Consider the following 22,751-nt stretch of genomic DNA (forward strand, 5'->3'; position numbering starts at 1 on the left):
TATGTGAAATATCTATTCATGTCTTTTGCTCACTTTTTAATGTAATTATTAGGGTTTTTTTTTTTTTTTTTTTTTGCTGTTGTATACTCTGGATATTAGTTGCTTGTTGGATGAATAGTTTGTAAATATTTTCTCCCTTTCAATAGTTTGTCTCTTCACTCTGTTGATCGTTTCCTTTGCTGTGTAAAAGGTTTTTAGTTTAATATAGTCCATTTGTCTATTTTTGTTGCCTGTACTTTTGAGGTCTTAGCTATAAAATCTTTGCCTAGACTAATGTCCAGCCGAGTTTCCCTTATGTTTTCTTCTAGCAGTTTTATAATTTTAGTCTTTTGTTTAGGTCTGTAATTCATTTTGAGTTGATTTTTGTAATGGTGAGAGATAGGGGTCTAGTTTCATTATTCTGCATGTGGTTATCCAGTTTTCCCAGCACCACTTACTAAAGAGGGTGTCCATTCCCCAGTGTATGTTCTTGGCATCTTGTCAAAAATCAGCTGGCTATAAATAAGTGGATTTATTTCTGGGTTCTCTTTTCTCTTCCATTGATCTGTATGGCTGTTTTTATACCAACATCATGCTGTTTTGGTTACTGTGGCCTTGCAATATATGATTTTTTTTTCTGTTTCTACGAAAAATGAAATTGGTGTTTTGATAGGGATTGCACTGAATCTGTAGGTTTCTTTAGGTAGTATAGTCATTTTATTACATTAATTATTCTGATCCATGAGCATGGATATCTTTCTTGGGTCCTCATCAGTTTCTTTCTCAGTGTTTTGTAGTTTTCCTTGTAGATGTCTTTCACCTTTTTGGCTAAATTTATTCCTAAGAATTTTATTTTTACAGCTATTATAGAAGGGATTGCCTTCTTAATTTTTCAGCTATTTCATCATTGGTGTATAGAAATGTTACCGATTTTTATAAGTTGATTTTGTATTCTGCAACTTTACTGAATTCATTCATCAGATCTAAGAGTTTTTTGGTGGAGTCTGGGTTTTTCTAAATATAAGATCATGCCAACTGCAAATGGGGACAATTTAACTTTCTTTTCTGAGCTTCTTGAATCTGCGTATTTATGTCTTTCACTAAAATTGGAAAATATTTTAGCCACTATTTTTTACAAAAAAATGTTCATGTCTCATTCTCTCTTCTCCTTTTGGATATCCAGTGATATGTACGTTACACTGTTTGATACTGTCTCATAAGTCTCTAAGCTCTGTTCCCTTTTAAATTCTCTTTCCATTCTTCAGACTACATTAATTCCTATTGATGTAACTTCAAGTTTAATGATCCTTTCCTCTGTCATCTCCAACCTGCTGTTAAACCCATCTAGTGAATTTTTAACAATTTAAAACTTTTGGTAAGCAATTTTAGGCTTCTCCTAGCTTTCCTTAATGTTAATATCCTACACAACTACAGCACAATTACCAAAACCAGAAAATTAACACTGGCTCAAAACAACGAACTTATCTGCAGACCTTATAAGAGTTTTGCCAGTTTCCCCACTAACATTCTTTTTTTCAGTCCAGGATCCAATCCAAGATTCCATAACGAATTGTCATACCTCTTTAGTCTCCTCTAATATGTTTTTCAGTCTTTATATTTGAAATAGCTTTGGTTAGTTATTTTGTAAAATGCCCCTTAATTTTTGGTCTGATGTTTTCTCATAATTTGATGGTGGTTATGCACTTTTGGCAAGAATATCACAGAAGTGATGCTGTGAGCTTGTAAACATGTATTATTATCAGAGGGTACTGATGTTGACATAGCAACATCAGTAGTAGTGATGTTAGTTTTGATAACTTGGTTAAAGTGATGTCTACCAAGGTTTTCACTGTGAAGTTACTATTACCCAACTTTTTTTTTTTTTTTACAAAAAAGATTATTTTGTGGGAAATTATTTTGAGATTATGCAAATATCCTCTTTCTCATCCTACATTTGTCCACTAATTTTTGCATCTACTGATGATTCTCTCCTGCAATATTTATTACTTTGGTTTTTGCCTAATGGTGATTTTTCTGTTTTTCATCATTCTTTCTCATTTATTAATTCATATAGTAAGTTTTTTATTTCAGGTATTGTATTTTCTAGTTTTTAAATTTCTGTTTGATTCTTTATTATGTTTTTACTTCTGTGACATTTCATATCCTTCATTATCAGCACATTTTTCTTTCTGTCATTGAGCTGAGTCATAAAGTTGTTTTAATATCCTTGTTTGCTAATTCTAACATCTGTGTCATCTCAGGATTGGCCTCTGTTAATTGCCTTAACTCTTGAAAATAACGCACATCTTCTTTCTCTTTATGTCAAGAAATCCCAAACACTGTGAATGCTATGTCATGAAGAATCTGGATTCTGCTATATTTCTCTTACAGGTGTTGATATTTTCTTTTTAAAGTAGCCATTTGACTTTGTTGGACTCAAACTGCAAAACTCTACTAGTGAATAGCAGCTCAAATCCCAGTTTAGTTCTTTTGTCTTTAGCTGAGTTATACGGAGTTGTCTCATACATGTACAGTATATTCAGAATCATGCAGGTATTTGTAAATACTTAGGGGATATCCCTTTGTAGCTTTTCTCCTCCTGAATATCCTCCTAACATTCTAGCACTTGTCTTTGCCCTGAATTCTGTCCTCTGGTTCTTCAGGATAAAAAGATTGTGGATTTTCTATTGAGTTCTAGCCAGCCCATGTGGCACCAACTGTAGCCTGCCCTCATGCTGAAAGCCATACAACCAGGAAACTTACCCAACACTGTTCCTTTCTTCCAAGTGACTATTCCCATCAGGATCTGCTTTTCATTGGTCCTTAGTACTTTTCAGGTATTTGTTTTCACATACTTTACTCGGCATTTACATTTGTTGTCTGCAGGAGGGTCAGTCCGATAGGAGCTTATTCATCCATAACTGAAGCAGAACTGGGTCATCTTCTATGATGTGGATTCTTTCAAATTTGATAATACTTGCTTATGGCTTAGTGAATAATTCTTATACATCTTCCATATGTGCTTATAGAGAATATATATTCTCTAATGTTGTACATAGGATTCTATGTGCATTAAACTGTTAATTGTTTTACTGAAACCTTTTACACCTTTAATAATTTTGTTTGCTTTATCTATCAGTATTTGTAAGCAGTGTGACATATCTTTTACACTGATGAAGGTACAAGTGTCAGCTTCTCCCTCAAGTAGTCATTTAATTATTTTAGGTGATAGTGATAATGGTGGTGAGGATACTATTTCATATGAATGTAGTAGAAAGGCAATCTGAGTTAAAATCTGGCCCATGTTCTTTTACCAGCTGAATTCTGAATGTAGCTTTGAGAGTAAAGCTCTATACACACAACATCCCTTAACTGTTCTCACCAACTTTAAAAATGGGCAGTCCGTTAAGTAAAATAATAGAAAGTTAACTTAGGATTTAGGAGACCTGAATTTGCATCCCAGTTATAGTGTTAACAGGCTGTAGAACTTGGGCAAGTATCCAACCCCACATATCTCCTATCCCTCTCCTCTTTTGAAGTCCATTATCCTCATCTATAAAACGAGTGGACTGAAACAGACTACATACTATGAAGACCTCCTCTCCAGTTTTGAAATTCTGTGTCAATAAGACATATGGCACAGGAGACATAAACAGAGTTCACACTTTTGTTGAATGAAAAGGCAACATGTCCTAGATATGCTGAGCAAGTACCATACTATATAGTGAGGAAAGAAGGAAACAAGATGCACTGGAAGAGTACTGTTACCTGTAGTGTTGAGGGATTTTTGCTCCCATGTAATTAACTATGGAGTCTATGTTCTGGCAACTCAATATAAAGAAACAATGTGGTGAATGGAGAGTTCCAGGCCTTGCTGCTGTAATGAAAATCAACAGGCACCTGGATGGCTCTGCACATGACTAAGTGAAAAACAATCCCCTTGCTGTAAGGTTGCACTTAGATTTCCTTTGTTTGTATCCAGGGCTTTCTTGTCACCTTCTGAAGAGCTCACCAGCAGCCTCTCTGATTCAACAGTATCATATCAATTATTTAAGGTTAGTACATCACTTTTCAATTAACAATCTCCTTGGCTCCCAAAAACACATACACACAATTTATCAGCATATTCATTAAATATTTCATAAGGAACAGGTCACTATGAATTAAAAATAAGACTGCTAATAAAATATTTAATGCCTTTTAAAATGCAATGAAACATCAAGAAATTATAAATCTTTTAATTAAGTGCTTTTTCAGTATATCTTACCAAAGTAATACTATTAAACTTATAAAATTAAAGTCACAAAATTGTTGCTTTGTTTCATTTGTCAACTTAAGAAAATGAGGACACATCAATTTAGCTTATAGGAAGGGAAGTCCTGGTCAGGGACTCAGAAGACCAGGGTCCAGGTCATGGTTCTGCCACTAGGTAGCTCTGTGATCCTTTTCCACATCTCAATTTGCTCATCAGTATATTGGACTGTTTAGATCTTGCCCAACATTAAAAGCTTATCCATCTATTTTCACAGCACTCAGTAGTACTTTCACTGGTCTTTTTTTTTTTTTTTGTAAAAAGACATATAAATTTTCTTTATCAATTTTTAGGTGCATATTACAATATTGTTAACTATATGCACATTGTTGTAAAATGGATCTCTAGAACTTTTTCATCTCACTTGACTGAAACGCTAAACCTATTAAACAACTCTGCTTTCCCCTCCCCTTGGTCCCTGGCAACCACCATTCTACTTTGTTTCTATGAGGCTGATTCTTTTAGATATGTCATTTAAGTAGAATCATGCAGTATTTCTGTTTTTGTAATTGGCTTATTTCACTTATAGCATCATCAAGGTTTATACATTATAGCATATGACAGAATTCCCTTCTTTTTTAAGGTTGATTAATATTCCATTGTTTGTACAGTTGTCCCTCAGTATACACAGGGGATTGGTTCAGTGCTCCCTGTGTATACCCAAATCTGCATATTTTCAAGTCTTGCAGTCAGCTCTGTGGAAGCTACATATATGAAAGTCAGTCCTACATATGTGTGGGTTTTGTATTCCATGGAGACTGCATTTTTGATCCATGTTTGGTTGAAAAAAAATCTATGCATAAATAGACCTATACAGTTCAAACTTGTAGTGTTTAAGAGTCAATTGTATATGCCACGTTTTCTTTATCCACTCATTTGTTGATGAATATTTAGGTATTTCCACCTCTTGGCTCTTGTGAATAATGCTGAGGTGAACATGGCAGTGCAGATATCTATTGAAGATCCCAATTTTAATTATTTCGAATAAGTACCCAGAAGCAGGATTGATGAATCATATGGTAGTTCTCTTTTTAATTTTTTTAGGAACTTCCATACTTTTTTCCTTAGTGCCTGCACCAAAAGTGCACACCATTTCCAATTTCACCACACTCCTACCAATACTTATTTTCTGATTTGTTTTATAACAGCCATCCTAACAGGCATGAGGTGATATCTCATTGTGGTTTTGATTTGCATTTTCACAGTGATTAGTGATTTTGGTCATCTTTTCATATACGTGTTGTTCAACTGTATATTTTCTTTGAAGAAATGTCTATTTAAGCCCTTTTCTCATTTTTAATTGATTATCATATATTTTTGCTATTGAGTTGTAGTTCTTTATATATTTTGGATATTAACTTCTGACTTATTCCACTTGAGCTGCTATAACAAAATACTGTTATAAACAACAAACAGAAATTTATTTCTCACAGTTCAGGAAGTTAGGAAGTCCTGAGATCAAGATGCTGGCAGAAGTGGTACTTTCTGGTTCATAGAAGGCGCTTTCCAGCTGTGACCTCACCTGACAGAAGGGGCAAGGCAGCTCTCTGGGGCATCTTTTATAAGGGTTCTGAAAGTATTCATGAGGGCTTTGCCCTCATGATGGAATCACCTTTCAAAGGCTCCTCCTCCTAATTCCATCACAGTGGTGATTAGGTTTCAACATACTAATTCTGGGGATACAAACATTCAGCCCACAGCACCCCTTTATCAGACATACGGTTTACAAATATTTTCTTTCATTCTGTACATTGCCTTTCTGCACTGTTGATTGTGACTCTGATGTGGAAGCTTTTTAGTTTAATGTAATCTCATTTATCTATTTTTGGCTTTTGTTGCCCCTGCTTTGGTGTCATATCTGATAAATCACAGTCAAGATCAATGTTATGAAGGTTTTCCCCTATGTTTTAATTTGGAGTTTTTTTAGTTCAAGTCTTACATTTAAGTGTTTAATCAATTTTGAGTTTATTTTTGTGTATGGTATAAGATAAAGGTCCAATATCATTCTTTTGCATGTGGATATCCAGTTTTCCCAACACAGTTTATTGATGACTATCTTTTTTCTGCTGTGTATTCCTGGCAATCTTGTCAAAGATCAGTTAATTGGCCCTTTGAATATATCCCTCCACTCCCTTCTGGCCTGCAGGGTTTCTGCTGAGAAATATGTTGATAGTCTGATGTGTGTTCCCTAGTACATGACAAGTCACTTTTTTCTTGTTTTCAAAATTCTCTTACTGTCTTTGAGAGTTTGACAATTTTATTATAATGTGTCTTGGTGTGTGTTTATGTTGATCTTATTTGGGGTCCTTTAGTCTTCTTGAATCTGGATGTCCATTTTCTTTCCCAGATTTGGGAAGTTTTGCGTCACTATTTAAGTAAACTTTCTGCCCATTCCTTTCTCTCTTCTGCTTGTGAACTTTCCATAATGTGTATATGGGTTGGTTTGATGGTATGCCACAAATCCCTTAGGCTTTCATCACTCTTTCTCATTCTTTTTCTTTTTGTTCCTCTGGGTGGATAATGTCAAATAACTTGTCTTGAGTTTGCTGTTTCTCTCTTCTGCTTGACTGAGTCTGCTGTTGAACCCCTATTGTGAATTTTTCAGTGTAGTTATTGTATTCTTCAGTTCCAAAATTGGTTGGTTCTTCTTTTTTTTTGTATTTTCTGTCTCTTTGTTGATATTCTCATTTTGCTCATGCATTGTTACCTTGAGCTCATAAAGCATCTTTATGAGGGCTATTTTGAATTCTTTGTCAGGTAATTCATGTCTTTGTTTCTTTAGGATTGGTTTGTGAAGATTTATTTTGCTCCTTTCTTCGGGCCATGTTTCCCTGTTTCTTCTACGTCTTGAAAGCTTTGTTGGGATCTGTGCACTTGACAAAAAAAGCCACTTCTTCCAGTCTTTATGAACTGGCTTTTGTAGTATGGAAAACCCTCACTAATGAGCTCAGCTGGGGGTTCTGGGGGCCTCTGAAAACTTTGGGGGGGATACAACTTCTCTAGGCCAATGTATGCAATTTCTCAACTAGAGATGCTTGCTGCTTTCTTATTCAAGTGATCATAATCTCTTCCTTTCTCTGGTATCTGTCTTTAGCACTGTGATATGGTTTGGATTTGCGTCCCTGCCCAGATGTCATGTTGAATTGTAACCTTCAATGTTGGAGGAAGGGCCTGGTGGGAGGTGACTGGATCATGGAGGCAGATTTCCCCCTTGCTGTTCTTGTGATAGTGAGTTTTTACAAGATCAGTTGTTTAAAAGTGTGTAGCATCTCCTCCTTCACTCTCCTCCTCCTTCTCCAGCCATGTAAAATGTACCTGCTTCCCCTTTGTCTTCTGCCATGATTGTAAGTTTCTCAAGGACTGTACAGCCTGCAGAACTGTGAGTCAATTAAACCTTTTTCTTTATAAATTACCCAGTCTCAGGGAGTTCTTTATAGTAGTGTGAAAACAGACTAATACACATTGCACGTTCTCTAGTTTTATGGCAGCAAGCCTCCCTGTTCTTTGTTGTTCTCAGCAGCATCCAAAGTACGCTAGCCCCAAGTCAGGCAAGACAGATAGCAATCTCTCAGGCACCCTTCCAAAAAGCTGGGATATTGTACACATGCCCCACTCTTCTCTCTCCCTCCCAGAGGAGAAGCTGAGAGTTGGGGTGTCTTTTTTTTTTTTTTTTTTTAAAGACAGGATCTCACTCTGTTGCTGAGACTGCAGTGCAGTGGCACAATCATGGCCCACTGTAGCTTTGAACTCCTTGGTTCAAAGTATTCAAGGTATGATCGAATTAAACTTCTTCCCTCAAATCTTCCCAATTACCCAAGTCAGAATGTATTCATTCATTCATCAAATACTGAACAAGCACCTATTATGTGCTAGGTACTCTACTAGGTTGTCTGAGCTACGTTGTAGCTCTGATAACACTATAGAACTTCTCATCGCTTCCTATAGTCATTAATATTTGCATATGCAATTTCTTCCTTCCTTAACTGTGTGCTTCCAGAGTGATGGAACTGTGTCCAGTTCACCTCTGTAACCCAGGCATCTGGACAATGCTTTGGAAATAGTAATTAAAATGAAATACAAGAGTGCCAAAACAAACTCCAAGTGGCTAGAAGAAAAATGTCTCCTAAACCATCTGGGTTTGCTAAACATAACCAGAAAGACAACAGTACCTGATGATAATCAGTTGTCTTATAAATAACACCAGATCACAATTAATTAGCTTCTTTTATGCTTTTTTCTATTCTTGTTGGAAAATGTATTGACAACTATTTTTTAATCCCTTATTTAAAGGATACTAATAAGTCAGTGGTCCATATTTCAGTTACATAAAAATCACCATCACCAACCACCCCAAACCAGGAAACACTTCCTCCCTCCCTCACTGCCACAAACCCAGTTACAGCAACAGTAAGAATTGACAGCGATAAAATAAAGAGCCCAAAAGGAATGAAAAAACTCAGAAAGTGCCATGTATAAGAAAAAAAAGGATCAAATGTGTTTGGCAAACTAATGTCCCAGGATCCCAGTTCCAAACTAAGCAAAATTCATGGGCAGAATAAACAAAGAATGTGGTCAAATCCATTGAGAGATTAAAAGCTTTTCTGAGGTCAAGAAACCTTGGGTTACAACGAAGGTTATTCAAAGGGAACCAGGGCTTTACTATTCAAAGGGAACTAGGCTTTCAAAGAAGAAGAAAATGATCAAGGTACCCACAAGCTCCAGGCCCATGGTTGGTACTTAATAAATGAGAGCTATTATGAGGAGCTGAGAACTAACTCAAATGTCCCTCTTTTGTGATGTCCCAGGGAGGATCACTGAATATCTTTCTCTGTGCTCCCATAGTACTCTATACAGGCTGCCATCATATCATTTACTGTATGTACTAGGGTCCGAATGCTGTGTCCCTCCTAAATTCACATGTTGAAATATAATGTTTAATGTGATGATATCTGGAGATGGGGCCTGTGGGAGGTAATTTGGTCATAAGGATGGAATCCTCATGAATGGGATTAGTGCCCTTATAAAAAGAGGCCAGAGAATTAGCTTGCACTCTTTTCACCATCTGGGGATAAAGTGACAAGTCAGCAGTTTGAAACCTGGAAGAGGGCCCTCACCATAACCTATGGTGGTACTTTGATCTTGAACTTCCAGACTACAGAATGTGAGAAATAAATTACTGTGTTTATAAGCCATCCAGTCTATGGTATTTTGTAATAGCAGCCTGGACTGAGACAATATGTCATCTATATTATGACATATGACATCTATACATATGCAGAACCAAGATTCTTTCTTTAAGTCTTCTTGTTCATTCCCTCACATTTCAAATGCCATTCTCTTTCATTACTTGTTCTGTTCAAAGTAATGTCTCTTCTTCCACCACCAACATAGAATAAGCTTCATGGAGTAAATTCTTCCAGATGATGCAGTATGAAATGATAGGAGAGCATGAAGTTATTTTTTTTATTCTTGTTTTGAAATAATTTTAAGTAAACAAATATGTTGCAAAAATAGAGCATTCCTTTAATCCAGTGTCCCTTACTGTTAACATCTTACAAAAACATAGTATAATAATTGAAAGGAGGAAATTAACATTGAGCCAATAAAACAGACTATTCTATAGATCTTACTTGAATTTCCAAGTTTTCCCATTGATGTCCTTTTTCTGGTCCAGGATCATATATTACATTTAATTGTTATGTCTCCTTAGTCTCCTCCATTCTGTGACAGTTCCTCACTTTTTCCTTGTCTTTCATGATATTGACGTTTTTGAAAAATATTAGTCAGTTATTGTGCAGAATGTCCCCCAACTTGGGTATGATACACCTAGGTCTGATTCTTGGCTTTCTGACTTAATATCTATGTAGCCTTGGGCAAGTCAACCTCTCTGGGACTCAAGTTTCCTCATCTGTGAAATGGAATAGTAATACTGACTTTAAGAGGCTGTTTTCAAAATTAAATGAAGCATATATATTAAAATGCCTGGGATATAGGGCCATACAACAAATGTTATCTTTTCTCCTTGTGCTGCCTTTCAAATATTTCTGATAGAATTTTTTTTTTGCTAAAATATCTTACTCATATTTTAATGCCTTATTTTTTAGACAAAATCATATATAATGTAGCCTTTGATGACTCATTATCATCACTATAAAAAGCCATTGTTGTACTGTGCAACAGTTCCAGATCTGTATTTTTGTTTGCTTTCCCTTATTGCTATTCCCTCTCAATGTCAATATGTCTGACTGTAAGGGCTTCATAATTCCATTTCTGATTTTCAGCTTGTGATGTATCAAAATTCATTTATTCACCCACACATACATACAATGACGTACTGAATCTACTAAGTGCCAGGTCCTATGTTAGAATCTTGGAGATAGTGATAACTTACTTCCTGTCCTCATTGATTTTATGGCTAGTGGGGGAAACTGACAAGAAAATAGTTAAATACAATTCAGTGTGATCAATTCTATCAGAGATGCTTAAGATCACATAAGAAGTATACTTAACCTGAATTTGGGGAAAGAGTCAGGCTGGGGAAGATTTCATGAAGAAGGTAACATTAAGCCTTGGTAAAGGACTGCAAAATGCATAGGAATTAACCACATAGAGGCAATAGCTTGTAGTTTAAGGAAGAGTTACTAGAACTGTGTGCTGAGTAAAAGTACATCGGTTCTGAAAAATAAATCTCTTGTGTTATAAACTTGCAGCTTGAGAGCTATTTTGTGCCAATACCTCAGGGGCTTAGAAACTTCACCAGGAAACTCCTGGAGACTGCAGTTGACATACTTAAACCTTTGGCTATTACATTGAGCTTACCTCTTTCAACATCTGTGAACTGAAGTAAAATTTAAGGTGAAAATTGGCTGCTTGTTCCCATTTCAACAATATAACAAGTTTTCTCCTTTCTAACAGAGGAGTTTTCTTTTCTAAAATAATCTAAATATCCATCAAAAAGTCCTCTTAAACTGACCCTTTTAACTTAACCTGGCAAGAGAGGTTTTGAGGCTTTCCTAACGTTCTTCCTTTCTACAGTACTAATTCCTGTGGCTTTAGAGGTTTGGCTTTGCATCCAACTAATTCCAAAGCCCCAGTCTAACTATGTAAATCTGTAACCTTAGCAAGTGTTATAAGTCTATTATCCATTAAATATTGGAACTTAAAGGAATCCAATGCAAAAATTTCAAATTATTAATAAATTTGTCTGCTAGTCTCTATTCTCACAGTCATCTTCACTTTCTTCTTCTTCTTCTTTTTTTTTTTTCATCTGGAGAGTAACTAAAGTTGAATTCTTTTAGTTTTCTCCACAGGGACTACTTCTCAAACCTTAACTGCTTCTAACTCAAAGCAATAATATTACATACCGTCAACTGGTGTATCAGGAGGTCCATTAAGAAGGTAATCTTGTTACTAAACAGAACATCAGTGCAGTTTTCTGAACAGTTATTGCAGGTGAGGTTGTAAACATTGATTGCATTGCAGAGAGACCTAAAAGAAGGAGAAAAACACCATTTATAAAACCCGAGCAGCTCTTCTTTAAACAATTAAAAATACATAAAATGAATGGTATGAAAGCCAACAGGCATGAGATGGAAGTCACTCTAAAAACCAAGCCAAATACTATTAGGTACAAGGCCCATCAGCTAGATATAAAAGCTTATAATTTTCACCCAAAGCCCAGTGTTCACTGGTACCTAATAACTCTTACTAATTTCTATTAGCTGCAGTTGCAGATAATGGAAACATATTTTACCAGTCTATGACAGTTTCTGAATACTCTAAGACTAGATGTTATCTAGGAACCTTGGTTCTTGAAATAATACCCAGAAAAAAAAGGAAAAGGGCTCTATCAAAGCTTCTGTTGCCAGATCACCTGGTCCGGGATAAGAAAGATCATGGAAGAAGAGAGCACCCATAAGGAGAAACTGGAGGCGCTCCATGTAAGATAAGACCCCGGAGTTCTAGGGAGTGGACATCACACTGCTTGGAGGCGGGGCATGGATGAGTGCCTGAGCAGATGAGGACATCTTTCCCAGAGTGTAAAAACTGGCCTGCGTGGGCCCAGACAGTTTAAGGTCAAACTGATCAAAGAAATGTTTTTCTCTAGGAGGTTAAAAAAATATGCTGAAAAAACTATAAAGCCCCCAGAGCCTGAACAATGTGAAGAAGGGGCAAGAATGACCCCAGCCCGACCAAAGTCTGCCTGCTGCTGCATTCCTGCATCCATAGCATATGTCCTGCCGCATCACTGCCATGCCCAAGAAAAAGCTGAAGGGGATGCTACAGGCGATAGAGCCAAGGTGAAGAACAAGCCAGAGAAGATCCGTAAGGTTGTCTGCTTAACCTGCTCCTCCAAAGCCAGAGCCCAACCCTAAAAAGTCCCCTGCAAAGGAGAGAGAGGAGGTACCCAAAAGGAAAAAGGAAAATGCTGACACTGGCAGGGAGGGGAATAACCCTGCAGAAAATGAAGATGCCAAAACAGACCAGGCACAGAAAGCTGAAGGTGCTGGAGATGCCAAGTGAAGCGTGTGCATTTTTGGTGACTGTGTACTTCTGGTGACTGTATAGTTTGAAATACTATTTTTATCAAGTTTTATAAAAATGCAAAATTTGTTTTACTTTTTTTTACTCCTGCCTCAGCTTCACCAGTAGCTGGAATTACATGAACCTGCCACCATGCACGGCTAATTTTTGTATTTTTAGTAGAGACGGGGTTTCACCATGTTGGCCAGGCTGGTCTCGAGCTCCTGACCTCAGGTGATCCACCCGCCTTGGCCTCTCAAAGTGAACCACCATGCCTGGCCTTGTTTTACTTTTTCAAAGCTATGTTGTTAGCACACAGAACACTTTACTGTTGTATTATGGGGAAGGGTCATAGGTCACTAATAGAATGTCTCTGATGCTGGATTGATGTGGGGAAAACACCTTTCCCTTCCCATTTTGAGAGACTTCTTGACTCCCAGGAGGAGGGATTCCATGACTCTGAGACATGTGGCCACCTTGGCACAAATCCCTTGTGGTATGAAATAACAAATTAGTTGTTATGTCCTCTTCTCCCTTGTCATCTTCAACATAGACTTAACTCCCTTAAACCCAAACTCTGTTGGGCCCTGACCCTCCAGTAATTGGTTACCAGTATGTCAGGCAATCAGACTTTCCAGTGGTGCCACTGAGATGGAGCCCCCCAAAAAGAGTAGAGTTTCCATTTCTAGATTGTGGATTTTCAGATTTTCAGATAAATTCTGCCATTTTTATTTCATTTCCTGGAAGTCAGGGTCAGTTCATGAAAAGCTGTTAAACAATATGCTAAAGTTGAAATGTCAACCCTCACTCTAAACTTTCCCTGTTCAGGGCATAAAATGAAGACCTCACTGGGTTTTATAGTGGCTTTCTGATTTTGCTAGTTCATTGAAGAAGGGAGTTTGAAAGTTGTTGTACACCGTTAACGATTATCTGCCCATGTCCTGCCTGAAATACCCTGATTGTTTATGGAAAGTAACTTTAATAAAGCTAGATATAGTTTGGCTTGGAAAAAAATGATATGCAATTGTTCAAAGAAACTTTTAGAGCAACAAGCTCAATGGGCACGACAGATTCCTGGATGTTTTGAATACTGTGACTAAAACCTGCATTGCCTGAGTGACCAATGTTTATTTTGGCCTGTCTGACTAAATCTCCTGCTTAAGTTCTAGGTAAAAATGTTTTGATTTAGTCCCTTACAACCAAGTCTCTAGGACAGTTCTTAAACATGTGATTCACAGACCAGCAGTATTGGGAACTTGTAAGAAATGCAAATTCTCAAGCTCTAACCCAGACCTAGTAAACAGAAGCTCTGGGGATTTTAACAAGTTCTGCAGGTAGTTCTGCCACATATTCAAGTTAGAGACCCACTGCTCTCGGATAGGGGTTCTGTATCTTGACTAAGCATTAGGATCACCTGCAGTTTTATTTTACTTTATTATTATTATTATTTTTTGAGACAGGGTCTCACTCTGTCACCCAGGCTGGAGTGAAGTAGAACAATCTCGGCTCACTGCAACCTCTGACTCCTGGGTTCAAGCTATTCTCCCACCTCAGCCTCCCAAGGAGCTGGGATTACAGGCGTGTGCCACCACACCCACCAAATTTTTATGTTTTTAGTAGAGACAGGTTTCCTCTTGTTGGCCAGGCTGGTCTCGAATTCCTGGCCTCATGTGATCCACCCACCTTGGCCTCCCAAAGTGTTGAGATTACAGGCGTGAGCCACCATGCCTGGTACCTGCAGATCTTTAAAAACATATGCTTGCCTGAATTCTTCCCTTGGTGGTACTAGTTGGGAAATGGGGTAGGCTCCTGACATCTGAATGTTTCAAAATCTTTATGGGCAATTTTGATGTGCAGCCAGAGTTATTTGTTCATTCAAAAAATATCTAACTTCCTATGATGTTCCAGGTGTTGTGCTAGGTGGATAAGATAGGCAAGTTCTCTGTCCTTATGGAGCTGAGCTCTAGTGGGAGAGAGATGGTGAAGAGAGACCTTGTTATACTTGTAATCATCTGTCTGATATAGCTGTATACTGCTTCACATAATTGATAGGTTCCTGAAAAAAGGGCACAGTAGAATATACTGGTTAAGACTAGAGACATTGGAGTAAGATACTAGTTAGAATCCTACTTCTACCATTCAAGATTTTAGCAAGTTAGTTACTAATTTCACATAATAGCATCCATTTTTTCACCTATAAAACTGGAATATCTAAACTTTGTATGCCTGTCATGAGAACTGAGATAATAGATGTAAAGTACTTAGGACAGCGCCTGGCACATGATTAAGTACTTAATAAATGGTAGCCCTTATTATGGCTATTAGTCTATTATTTGGGTTATTAATCTTATTATTCTTAACGAATAAGGTATAAATAATATGTTAATAAATAGAATCAAATTAAAGCATGCTACAGATGCTTATTTCCAGGTTAGTAAAGCACAGTGCTTGCCAAATTTTTTCATGGTATGCTGACGTAAATGCTGAAAGGACTAAGTTGATGGGAGCCAGAAGGAGACTTATCTGTTTCCAGCCTCACCCAATTTCCCTGAGTAATGAAAAAAAAAACCTTGACCCACATCTAACACATTTATGACATATCAGTTGGAGGTTCTATCTAGCAAATTCTTCACAGATGTCAACCAGCACCACTTCATTTGATAACATGTCTAAATTTTCAAGAGTATTTTTCTATTTAATTTAAAAATAATGTGCATTTATGCTGATAAAAATAATTTTAAAAATAATTGTCATAAATCTGGGAAAGAGAACCACAAAGAAATACTAAAATACTATCAAGAGAAAATTCGGTATTTGTACTTCTAGTCTTTTTCCTATTCTTATAAATAAATTTACATTTATTTTTTATCCCATTTTCCCGTATCTTAATTAATATATAATAATGAACAGTTCTCCATGACATCTAATATTCTTCTATAACACTAGCCTTTAATTTTTTTTTAACGTGGAGTCTTGCTCTGTTGCCCAGGCTGGAGTGCAGTGGCATGATCTCAGCTCACTGCAACCTCCGCCTCTTGGGTTCAAGCTATTCTCCTGTCTCAGCCTCCCGAGTAACTGGGATTACAGGCACACACCACCACACCCAGCTAATTTTTGTGTTTTTATCACCATGTTGGCCAGGCTGGTCTGGAACTCCTGACCTCAGGTGATCAACCTGACTTGGCCTCCCAAAGTGCTGGGATTACAGGTGTGAGCCACCATGCCCCATCAGCTTTTAATTTTTAAGAAGAGCAGGGAAATTCTTTCTTCAAATAAAATCTTACTCAGAAGCTTGAACCAAAGAACAGATAAAATCAGAGTTGCTCTGGCTGAAGCAGAAGTTGGAGACCCAGCGACTTACCCTGCTGTCCCCTTTCAAAGACCCTTGAAAGCGTCCTTAGAGGCCTGGAGGTGTGTTCCTTTGCGATACAGTGAAAACTAATGAGCTAAGATACAAGTAAAATTTAATTTGCTAACTTTTTGAATAGGTGATGATGACCACAGTACAATTACGCCAAAACAAAAAAAGTGCACTATGAAAAGCTTCTCCCTATTACTCATGTCCCCCAGCCTCATCTTAGAAATCATCGTGGTTACTGGTTTACATATCCTTCCAGAGACAATCCGTGCATATGAAAGCCTTTTATTCTCCCCTACACAAACAGTATCCTACAAGATTTGGAGGTTGAATGTGAGTCAAAGACATCTTCCTGTGGCTCTTGGTTGTTATTAGCAAGGTTTGGAAACATGAGGCTTTCCTGCAGCAGCATTCTGGGGTCCATTTTCCAGCTTCCTGGGCATCAAAAATCAGTGGCATAAGTTGTGCTAATTTCTCGTCTGTAGCTTCGGGTACACATTCTGTGGTTTCTTGGGTGTAAGAGATAGTTGTTTGTGTGGCATTAGCCACACATTTACTTCCTAACTTGTGCTGGCCTCAGAAGGAGCAGCACCCCTGCGAATTTGTTTGGTATTGTTTTAGGAGTCAATCTAGAAGTCTTACAACAATTTTCTTTTTTCTTCCTTTCACTTCCTTTCCTTTCCTTTCTTTTCTTTCTTTCTTTTTGAGACAGGGTACAGGGTGTTGTTCTGTCACCCAGGCTGGAGTGCAGTGGTATGATCATAGCTCATTGCAGCCTGAAACTCCTAGGCTCAAGTGATGCTCCTACCTCAGCCTCCAGAGTAGCTGGGTCTACAGGTACACACCACAACACCCAGCTAATTTTTTTTTTTTTTTTGTAGAGACAGGGTCTCACTATGTTGCCCAGGCTGGTCTTGACTTCCTGGCCTCAAGTGATCCCTCCTTCCACCTAGGCCTCCCAAAGTGTTGGGATTATAGGCGTTAGCCAACACATCTAGCCGTCCAAGAATTTTCTAAGTACTTAATGTCTTATACTAAGTTCCCTCTCTGAGTAAAATACTTAAACTGAGAAATACTGCATAGTCTTTAAAAGCTAGTTTCTCATCCTGTGGATATAAAAATTTACTTCAATTAATCTCTTACTATTCTGTCCAATTTTCAATGTTATAAATAAAGTTGTTTTAACACAGTCAGAATTCTTAGTTGCAAGCCATGGCGTTAGTGGGGGGGAAGCTCAGGTTGATTTAAATAGAAAGGAAATTAATTGACAGGCTACTTGTGTATATAATAGAATTTGGAAAACTTAGGTGTTGAAGTTACACTTCCAGAACTAATATCCAAAGAACACAACACCAAACTGGTCTGCTGAAAAAAAACCACTGGGCACCATATGAGACAGACTGAACTAACATTGTGACTTTGAACACTAGATATAGCTGCCTCAAACTCTCCAAAGAATACAGTTTGAGATGTCTTTGCTTCTTTACTTCATTGCCTTCAGAGTGAAAGTCTAGTGTGGGTATGGTGGATTGTAAAACCTTGGTCACATTCCTGTATCTTAGACACAATAAAGACTGGGCAGCAAATACTTGGCACTCTCAGGTTCTATAGTGAGAGAGCCATCTTATATGCTTGAGAATTCTGCAAATATATATAGGACAATGGTTGAGATGCTGTGCAGGTTAACAGCACAACCCATGTTTACAACAGCTGCTGAACAAATCATTCTGTACCACTCTGCCTTCTTCCCTAGGATAAATTTCCAATAATGATAATTTGAGTCAAAGAATATGAACATTTTATGAAGCCTTTTGATAGATATTATCAAATTTAAACTGCCCTCCAGAAAAAAAATTGTAATCAATTTATATCCCCAGAAAAATATTTTTTCCATGCTTTCACCAACATTAAATAATCTCATTAAAACAAATATTTGCCAATTTGACAGCTAAATAAAACTGGTATTTTAAAGGTTACATTTCTTTGATTATCAGTATGATTAGAGATTTTTTCCCGTGTTTATTTGCCATGTCTATTTACATTTTCTTGCATTATCACAGTGTGCCTTCTACTCATTTTCTATTGGGGTGTGTTTTCCTTATTTATTTATAAGGCTCTTTACTGATAATATAGATGTTAACCCTTTTGGTCATATTTTAAAAATAACTTTTCCAGTTTATTGCTATCTTAATTTTTTTTTTTAGTTTTTTTCTGTCATAAATAACTTTTACATTTTTATTTGATACAATCTGCCAAACTTTTCCTTTAGGACCTCTGAGATTCCTGTCAGACTTAGAAAGGCCATTCTACTTGAATATTATAAAAATATTCTTTTAAGTTTACTTCTGGTGCTTTTATGAGCTTTGCCTTTGAATTCACAATATAAACTTGATTTGGGCATAAGGGAAAAAGACATTTACTTTCTTATTTTTCTTCAAAATAAAGTTGCTATTTATCATTGTCTTTTTGTTAATTGTTCTAGTTTGCTATTTTAAAATTTGGGGAGGAGGTTTTCATCTTTTAAAAATAACTTACTAAGATTATCTCATTATAAATATGACAAATGGTTAATACATATTGTTAATATCTTTTTCCAGCTTAACTTTTATCTTCCATTTTGCTTATGTTATTTTTAAAGTTTTTAAAAATATATTGAGACTAAACAATTCTATGTAGTCTAACAATTTTTGTAGTTTTCTTTTTCCTGCTTTTCCTTTTTTGCTTTAAAAATTCTTTCTCACTCTCACTATGAGATGAGGTAATTATTCATTTGTATCACCTTCTAACCATTTGTATTTATTTTCTTTGAATTATCACTGTGTATGGTAATTTTATGGTTTTCTAATTCACTGCTGATTCATTTAGAATTTATTTTGGTGTGTTGTGTGAGACAGGAGCTTGAATTTATTTTTTCCATGAAGAGGTATTAAATAAACCCTCCTTTCTCCACTGGTTTGAAATGCCATCTTTATCAGACTCTAATTGATAACTATCTATCATCGTGTCTATTTCACATTGTTTTGTGTATTGTAGCTTTATGGTAGAGTCAATATATAAAATTGCAGATCTCTAAAGGCTTTTAAAAATATTTCGGGGTATTAAATTAAGAATAATGTGTGGAACATTACAACTCTATTCTATTTTCCCTTTGGTTTTGAACTATATTTATATAACCTTTATTTTTAATTTCTTTTTTTGTTTGTTTATTCAATGGAATTCCTACTACTTGTTTCAAATGTTTTGTGCGTTATCATGAGGCATGAACAAACAACACACGGTATGGGACTAATGTCCTAATGCCCTCTGTGCTTTACATTATATAGAAAAGTCATTTATGGGTAAAGTGTGGAATGTATATCTACATAATCTTAGGCTCACAAAACTCTCCTGAGAAACTTTCACAAAGAAACCACTTTCTGATGAGGAAAAAAAAGGAGGAGGGAACCGAAAAACTCAGGGTCAGGAAAAACTTGTCCTTTCAGTAAAACTTGTTTGAAAGACAACCTCTATTTGAGGAGTACCTGTCTTAGAAAGATCACTCCTTTGAACCCAGCCTGGGTGGTCTACCCAAGCAGCTTTCCCTGTAATTTTAAACTCAAATGACTAGAAGCACTTTTTAACATCAAACAGAAAGCACCAGATTTTCAAAGTATCTTTTGAGAAGACAGTAAAAACTTATTGTCCATCCTGTCAAAAGTACCCTGTGGTTGGGGGGTTTGAGATAAAGGCTTTCTGCTCCAAAAAATCATGAATATGTGAGTGAATTTTTGTGTCAATAAGTCTTTTCACTGAAAATGTTTCCTCTCAAAAAACAGAGGATAGGAAAAGCATCATAAAATTGGGTCTTTTGACAATAAGTGCAAGACATATAGAAAAAGGACAGTAATAGAATACAAGTGTAGTACACAGCTAAGACATTATGAAATAGTTAAACAGAAAAGCTCCAGGTGGTTGCCATGTGGGAAGGTTTAATAATATAACTTAGAAAGTACATAGTTTATATTCTTATGCAGTTTGCAGTGGTTAAGACTTAAAAAAAAACACACACTGTTCACCAAAATCCATTGTCATACACCTGTGTCAAGAGAGCAACCATTTTTAAACAACTGCCAAAGGCAATTTCACAAAATCTACCTGGGGGAGAGAGAATGGCTTTAAGTCCTGGCACAGTAAAATTCTGTGCCAAGTAGGGATAGCAAGTACTAGGATCACATAAATATGGCTGCAAAGAGAAACTTGGTGTTTTTATCAATTATCGTTTTGCCCTCAAGTAAGAACAGAATTAGCCTGATACGGATAAATGTAAAAGGACAGATCTTCGCAAAACAAAGAAGATGATTAGCAGTTGATATAGTATTAGTTTGATGAGAACCCTCTAGATTGGACCAGAACACCCAGACCTGGAGTTTTCCAATTCTTTAGGAAAGGGAGAGACAAATGTTAACACCAGAGCCCCAATGCATATGTAATTTACTGAATATCTTTGGTTTGCACTAAGGATTTAATAAATAGCATACAGTTTATATGCATTTAGTCATTCTCAAATTATGCTTTATCTTTATAAAGCTCCAAATTAGTTTCTTTAGATATTATTTAAAAGAATTATGTGAAACTAGGGAGATCTAACTGTGCTTAGAAGTCTAAGGCCTGAAGTGAACCTAAGTCAGTGCCCCTCTCACAGAATGAGACGTGTAATCTAGGCCTGGCCCTGCAGGAGTGGCCCACCTGAAAGCACGTACCAATTCTAGAGGCTGAAACTGAGACTTGGGTCAAACCACTGAAAACTATATTCTGTTACATAACCAGCCTAAGTTACTTCTAGGCAAGATCCTTGTCTCATTCATTCTGTCAGGACCCCTCATACTGTGCAGCACAAAGTCTGGCTGAGCACAAGGATGTCCAATGAAGGGACAACTGTCTTCCTTGTTTAAAACATACAAGAATGTGTAACTGTGGAATATCTTAATACATTAATTAGCCACATTCTCCACTATTCTACTTTTTTTTTTTGAGACGGAGTCTCCCTCTGTCACCCAGGCTGGAGGGCAGTGGTGCGATCTCGGCTCACTGCAAGCTCCGCCTCCCGAGTTCATGCCATTCTCCTGCCTCAGCCTCCCTAGTAGCTGGGACGACAGGCGCCTACCACTATGCCTGGCTAACTTTTTTGTATTTTTAGTAGAGACGGAGTTTCACCATGTTAGCCAGGATGGTCTCGATCTCCTGACCTCGTGATCCGCCCGCCTCGGCCTCCCAAAGTGCTGGGATTACAGGCATGAGCCACCGCGCCTGGCCCACTATTCTACTTTTTAATGCTGATTTGATCATGAACATTTATTCTCAGCCAATCTGGTTTATTCTCAGCACCAGAGAAATATTTTATTTTTTGTAGCTATCAGGAATAAAATTTGGACCCAACACAGAGAACTGTGAAGTATCTAAAAGTTTTGAAGTGTATTTATAAAGAAGGAAAATTATTTTATAACTTGAAAATTAGATTGTGGCTAAATTGCTTTATAGATATGCTGGGAGGCAAGATTAAAACTTATAAAAGTTATTTTATTAAGCTTTCACTGTAAGCAGTTTTAAGAGGAGACATAATCTACTGATTCTGTGTAAAAGCTGAATTATGATGGGATTATATGACTGTTCATTTAACTACTGTTTATTGGGCATCTATTTATGTCTAGGTGCTATGCTAAGTGTAACAGGCAACAATGAAAAAAATTAGATACCTGTCCTGACCTCATACATGCTGCATATACGCATATATATTTTTTTGTTAAAAAACATTTTTAATGAAATAAAACACAGATACAGAAAATTACACAAAAATATAGCTTAGTTAGTTGTTATAAGGAAAACATCCTTGAAATCACCACTCAGGTCCAGAATTTTGTTACTAAGAAGCTCCAGACATACTTTTCCTCATCCCAATTATAGCCTCTCCTTCCCTGCAAAGTAGCTGCAATTCTGACATTTATAGTTTTATAGTGATCACTTACTTGTATTTTATTATGCTTTTATCACCTAAGTGTGTATCTCCAGCACTGTGCCTCCATGGTTAGTCTTACCTACTTTTAACAAAGTCTTTTAAAAATATGTCTGGATATGTCTTTTACATCTCTTTTAATCTGTGAAGTTCCCCTCCATTCCTCTATTTTCCTTACAATTTTGCTGCCTGCATATACATGGTGAAGTTCAAATGTTCCTTTTTCTTCAGCATTTCCTGAAAATTGGAAGTTGGATCCGGAGGCTTGATCAGACTCAGGTTTGACCTCTTTTGGCAAGACTATAGGTGGTGGAGTTCTTTAATCAGCAGGCGCATAATATCTGAATGTCACTCTTTTTTTTCAGGTTAGCAGTCACTGATGATCAATACCTAGAGCCATGAATTCATCAAAGGTTCACTCTTCAAGGGGTACAAAACTGTGATATTCAAATTCTATTATTTTGTTTCAATTTGTTAGATGAAATAATTTATAAGGAGACATTCCCTTCATATATTTGATTGCCTAATGGTATAGCTCCACATAAATGTTTGAGATTTTCCTTTTATTTTTTCAGTTACCAACATAATGG

The 22,751-nt window shown here is 36.8% G+C and overlaps 1 protein-coding gene and 1 pseudogene across 29 annotated transcripts in view; one reads left to right on the forward strand and one right to left on the reverse strand.

Annotated features, from left to right (window-relative positions):
• SCAPER (S-phase cyclin A associated protein in the ER) overlaps positions 1–22,751 on the reverse strand; it is a 567,113-nt gene that overhangs the window by 111,124 nt on the left and 433,238 nt on the right. For 24 of the 29 annotated variants that reach the window (XM_523229.8, XM_009429613.4, XM_063795293.1 and 21 more), the window contains one exon: positions 11,656–11,779. In XM_523229.8, the coding sequence (XP_523229.2) occupies positions 11,656–11,779 (124 nt within the window). Of the gene's footprint in view, positions 1–8,496; positions 9,705–9,740; positions 10,200–11,655; positions 11,780–22,751 lie in introns of those variants that run through there. The other 5 variants (XM_054667830.2, XM_054667829.2, XM_063795298.1 and 2 more) reach the window with 2 other exon arrangements.
• Positions 12,469–12,891, forward strand: LOC107968385 (non-histone chromosomal protein HMG-17-like; annotated as a pseudogene).

The sequence above is a fragment of the Pan troglodytes genome, chromosome 16, assembly GCF_028858775.2.
Source record: "Pan troglodytes isolate AG18354 chromosome 16, NHGRI_mPanTro3-v2.0_pri, whole genome shotgun sequence".
In the NCBI taxonomy this organism is placed as follows: Eukaryota; Metazoa; Chordata; class Mammalia; order Primates; family Hominidae; genus Pan; species Pan troglodytes.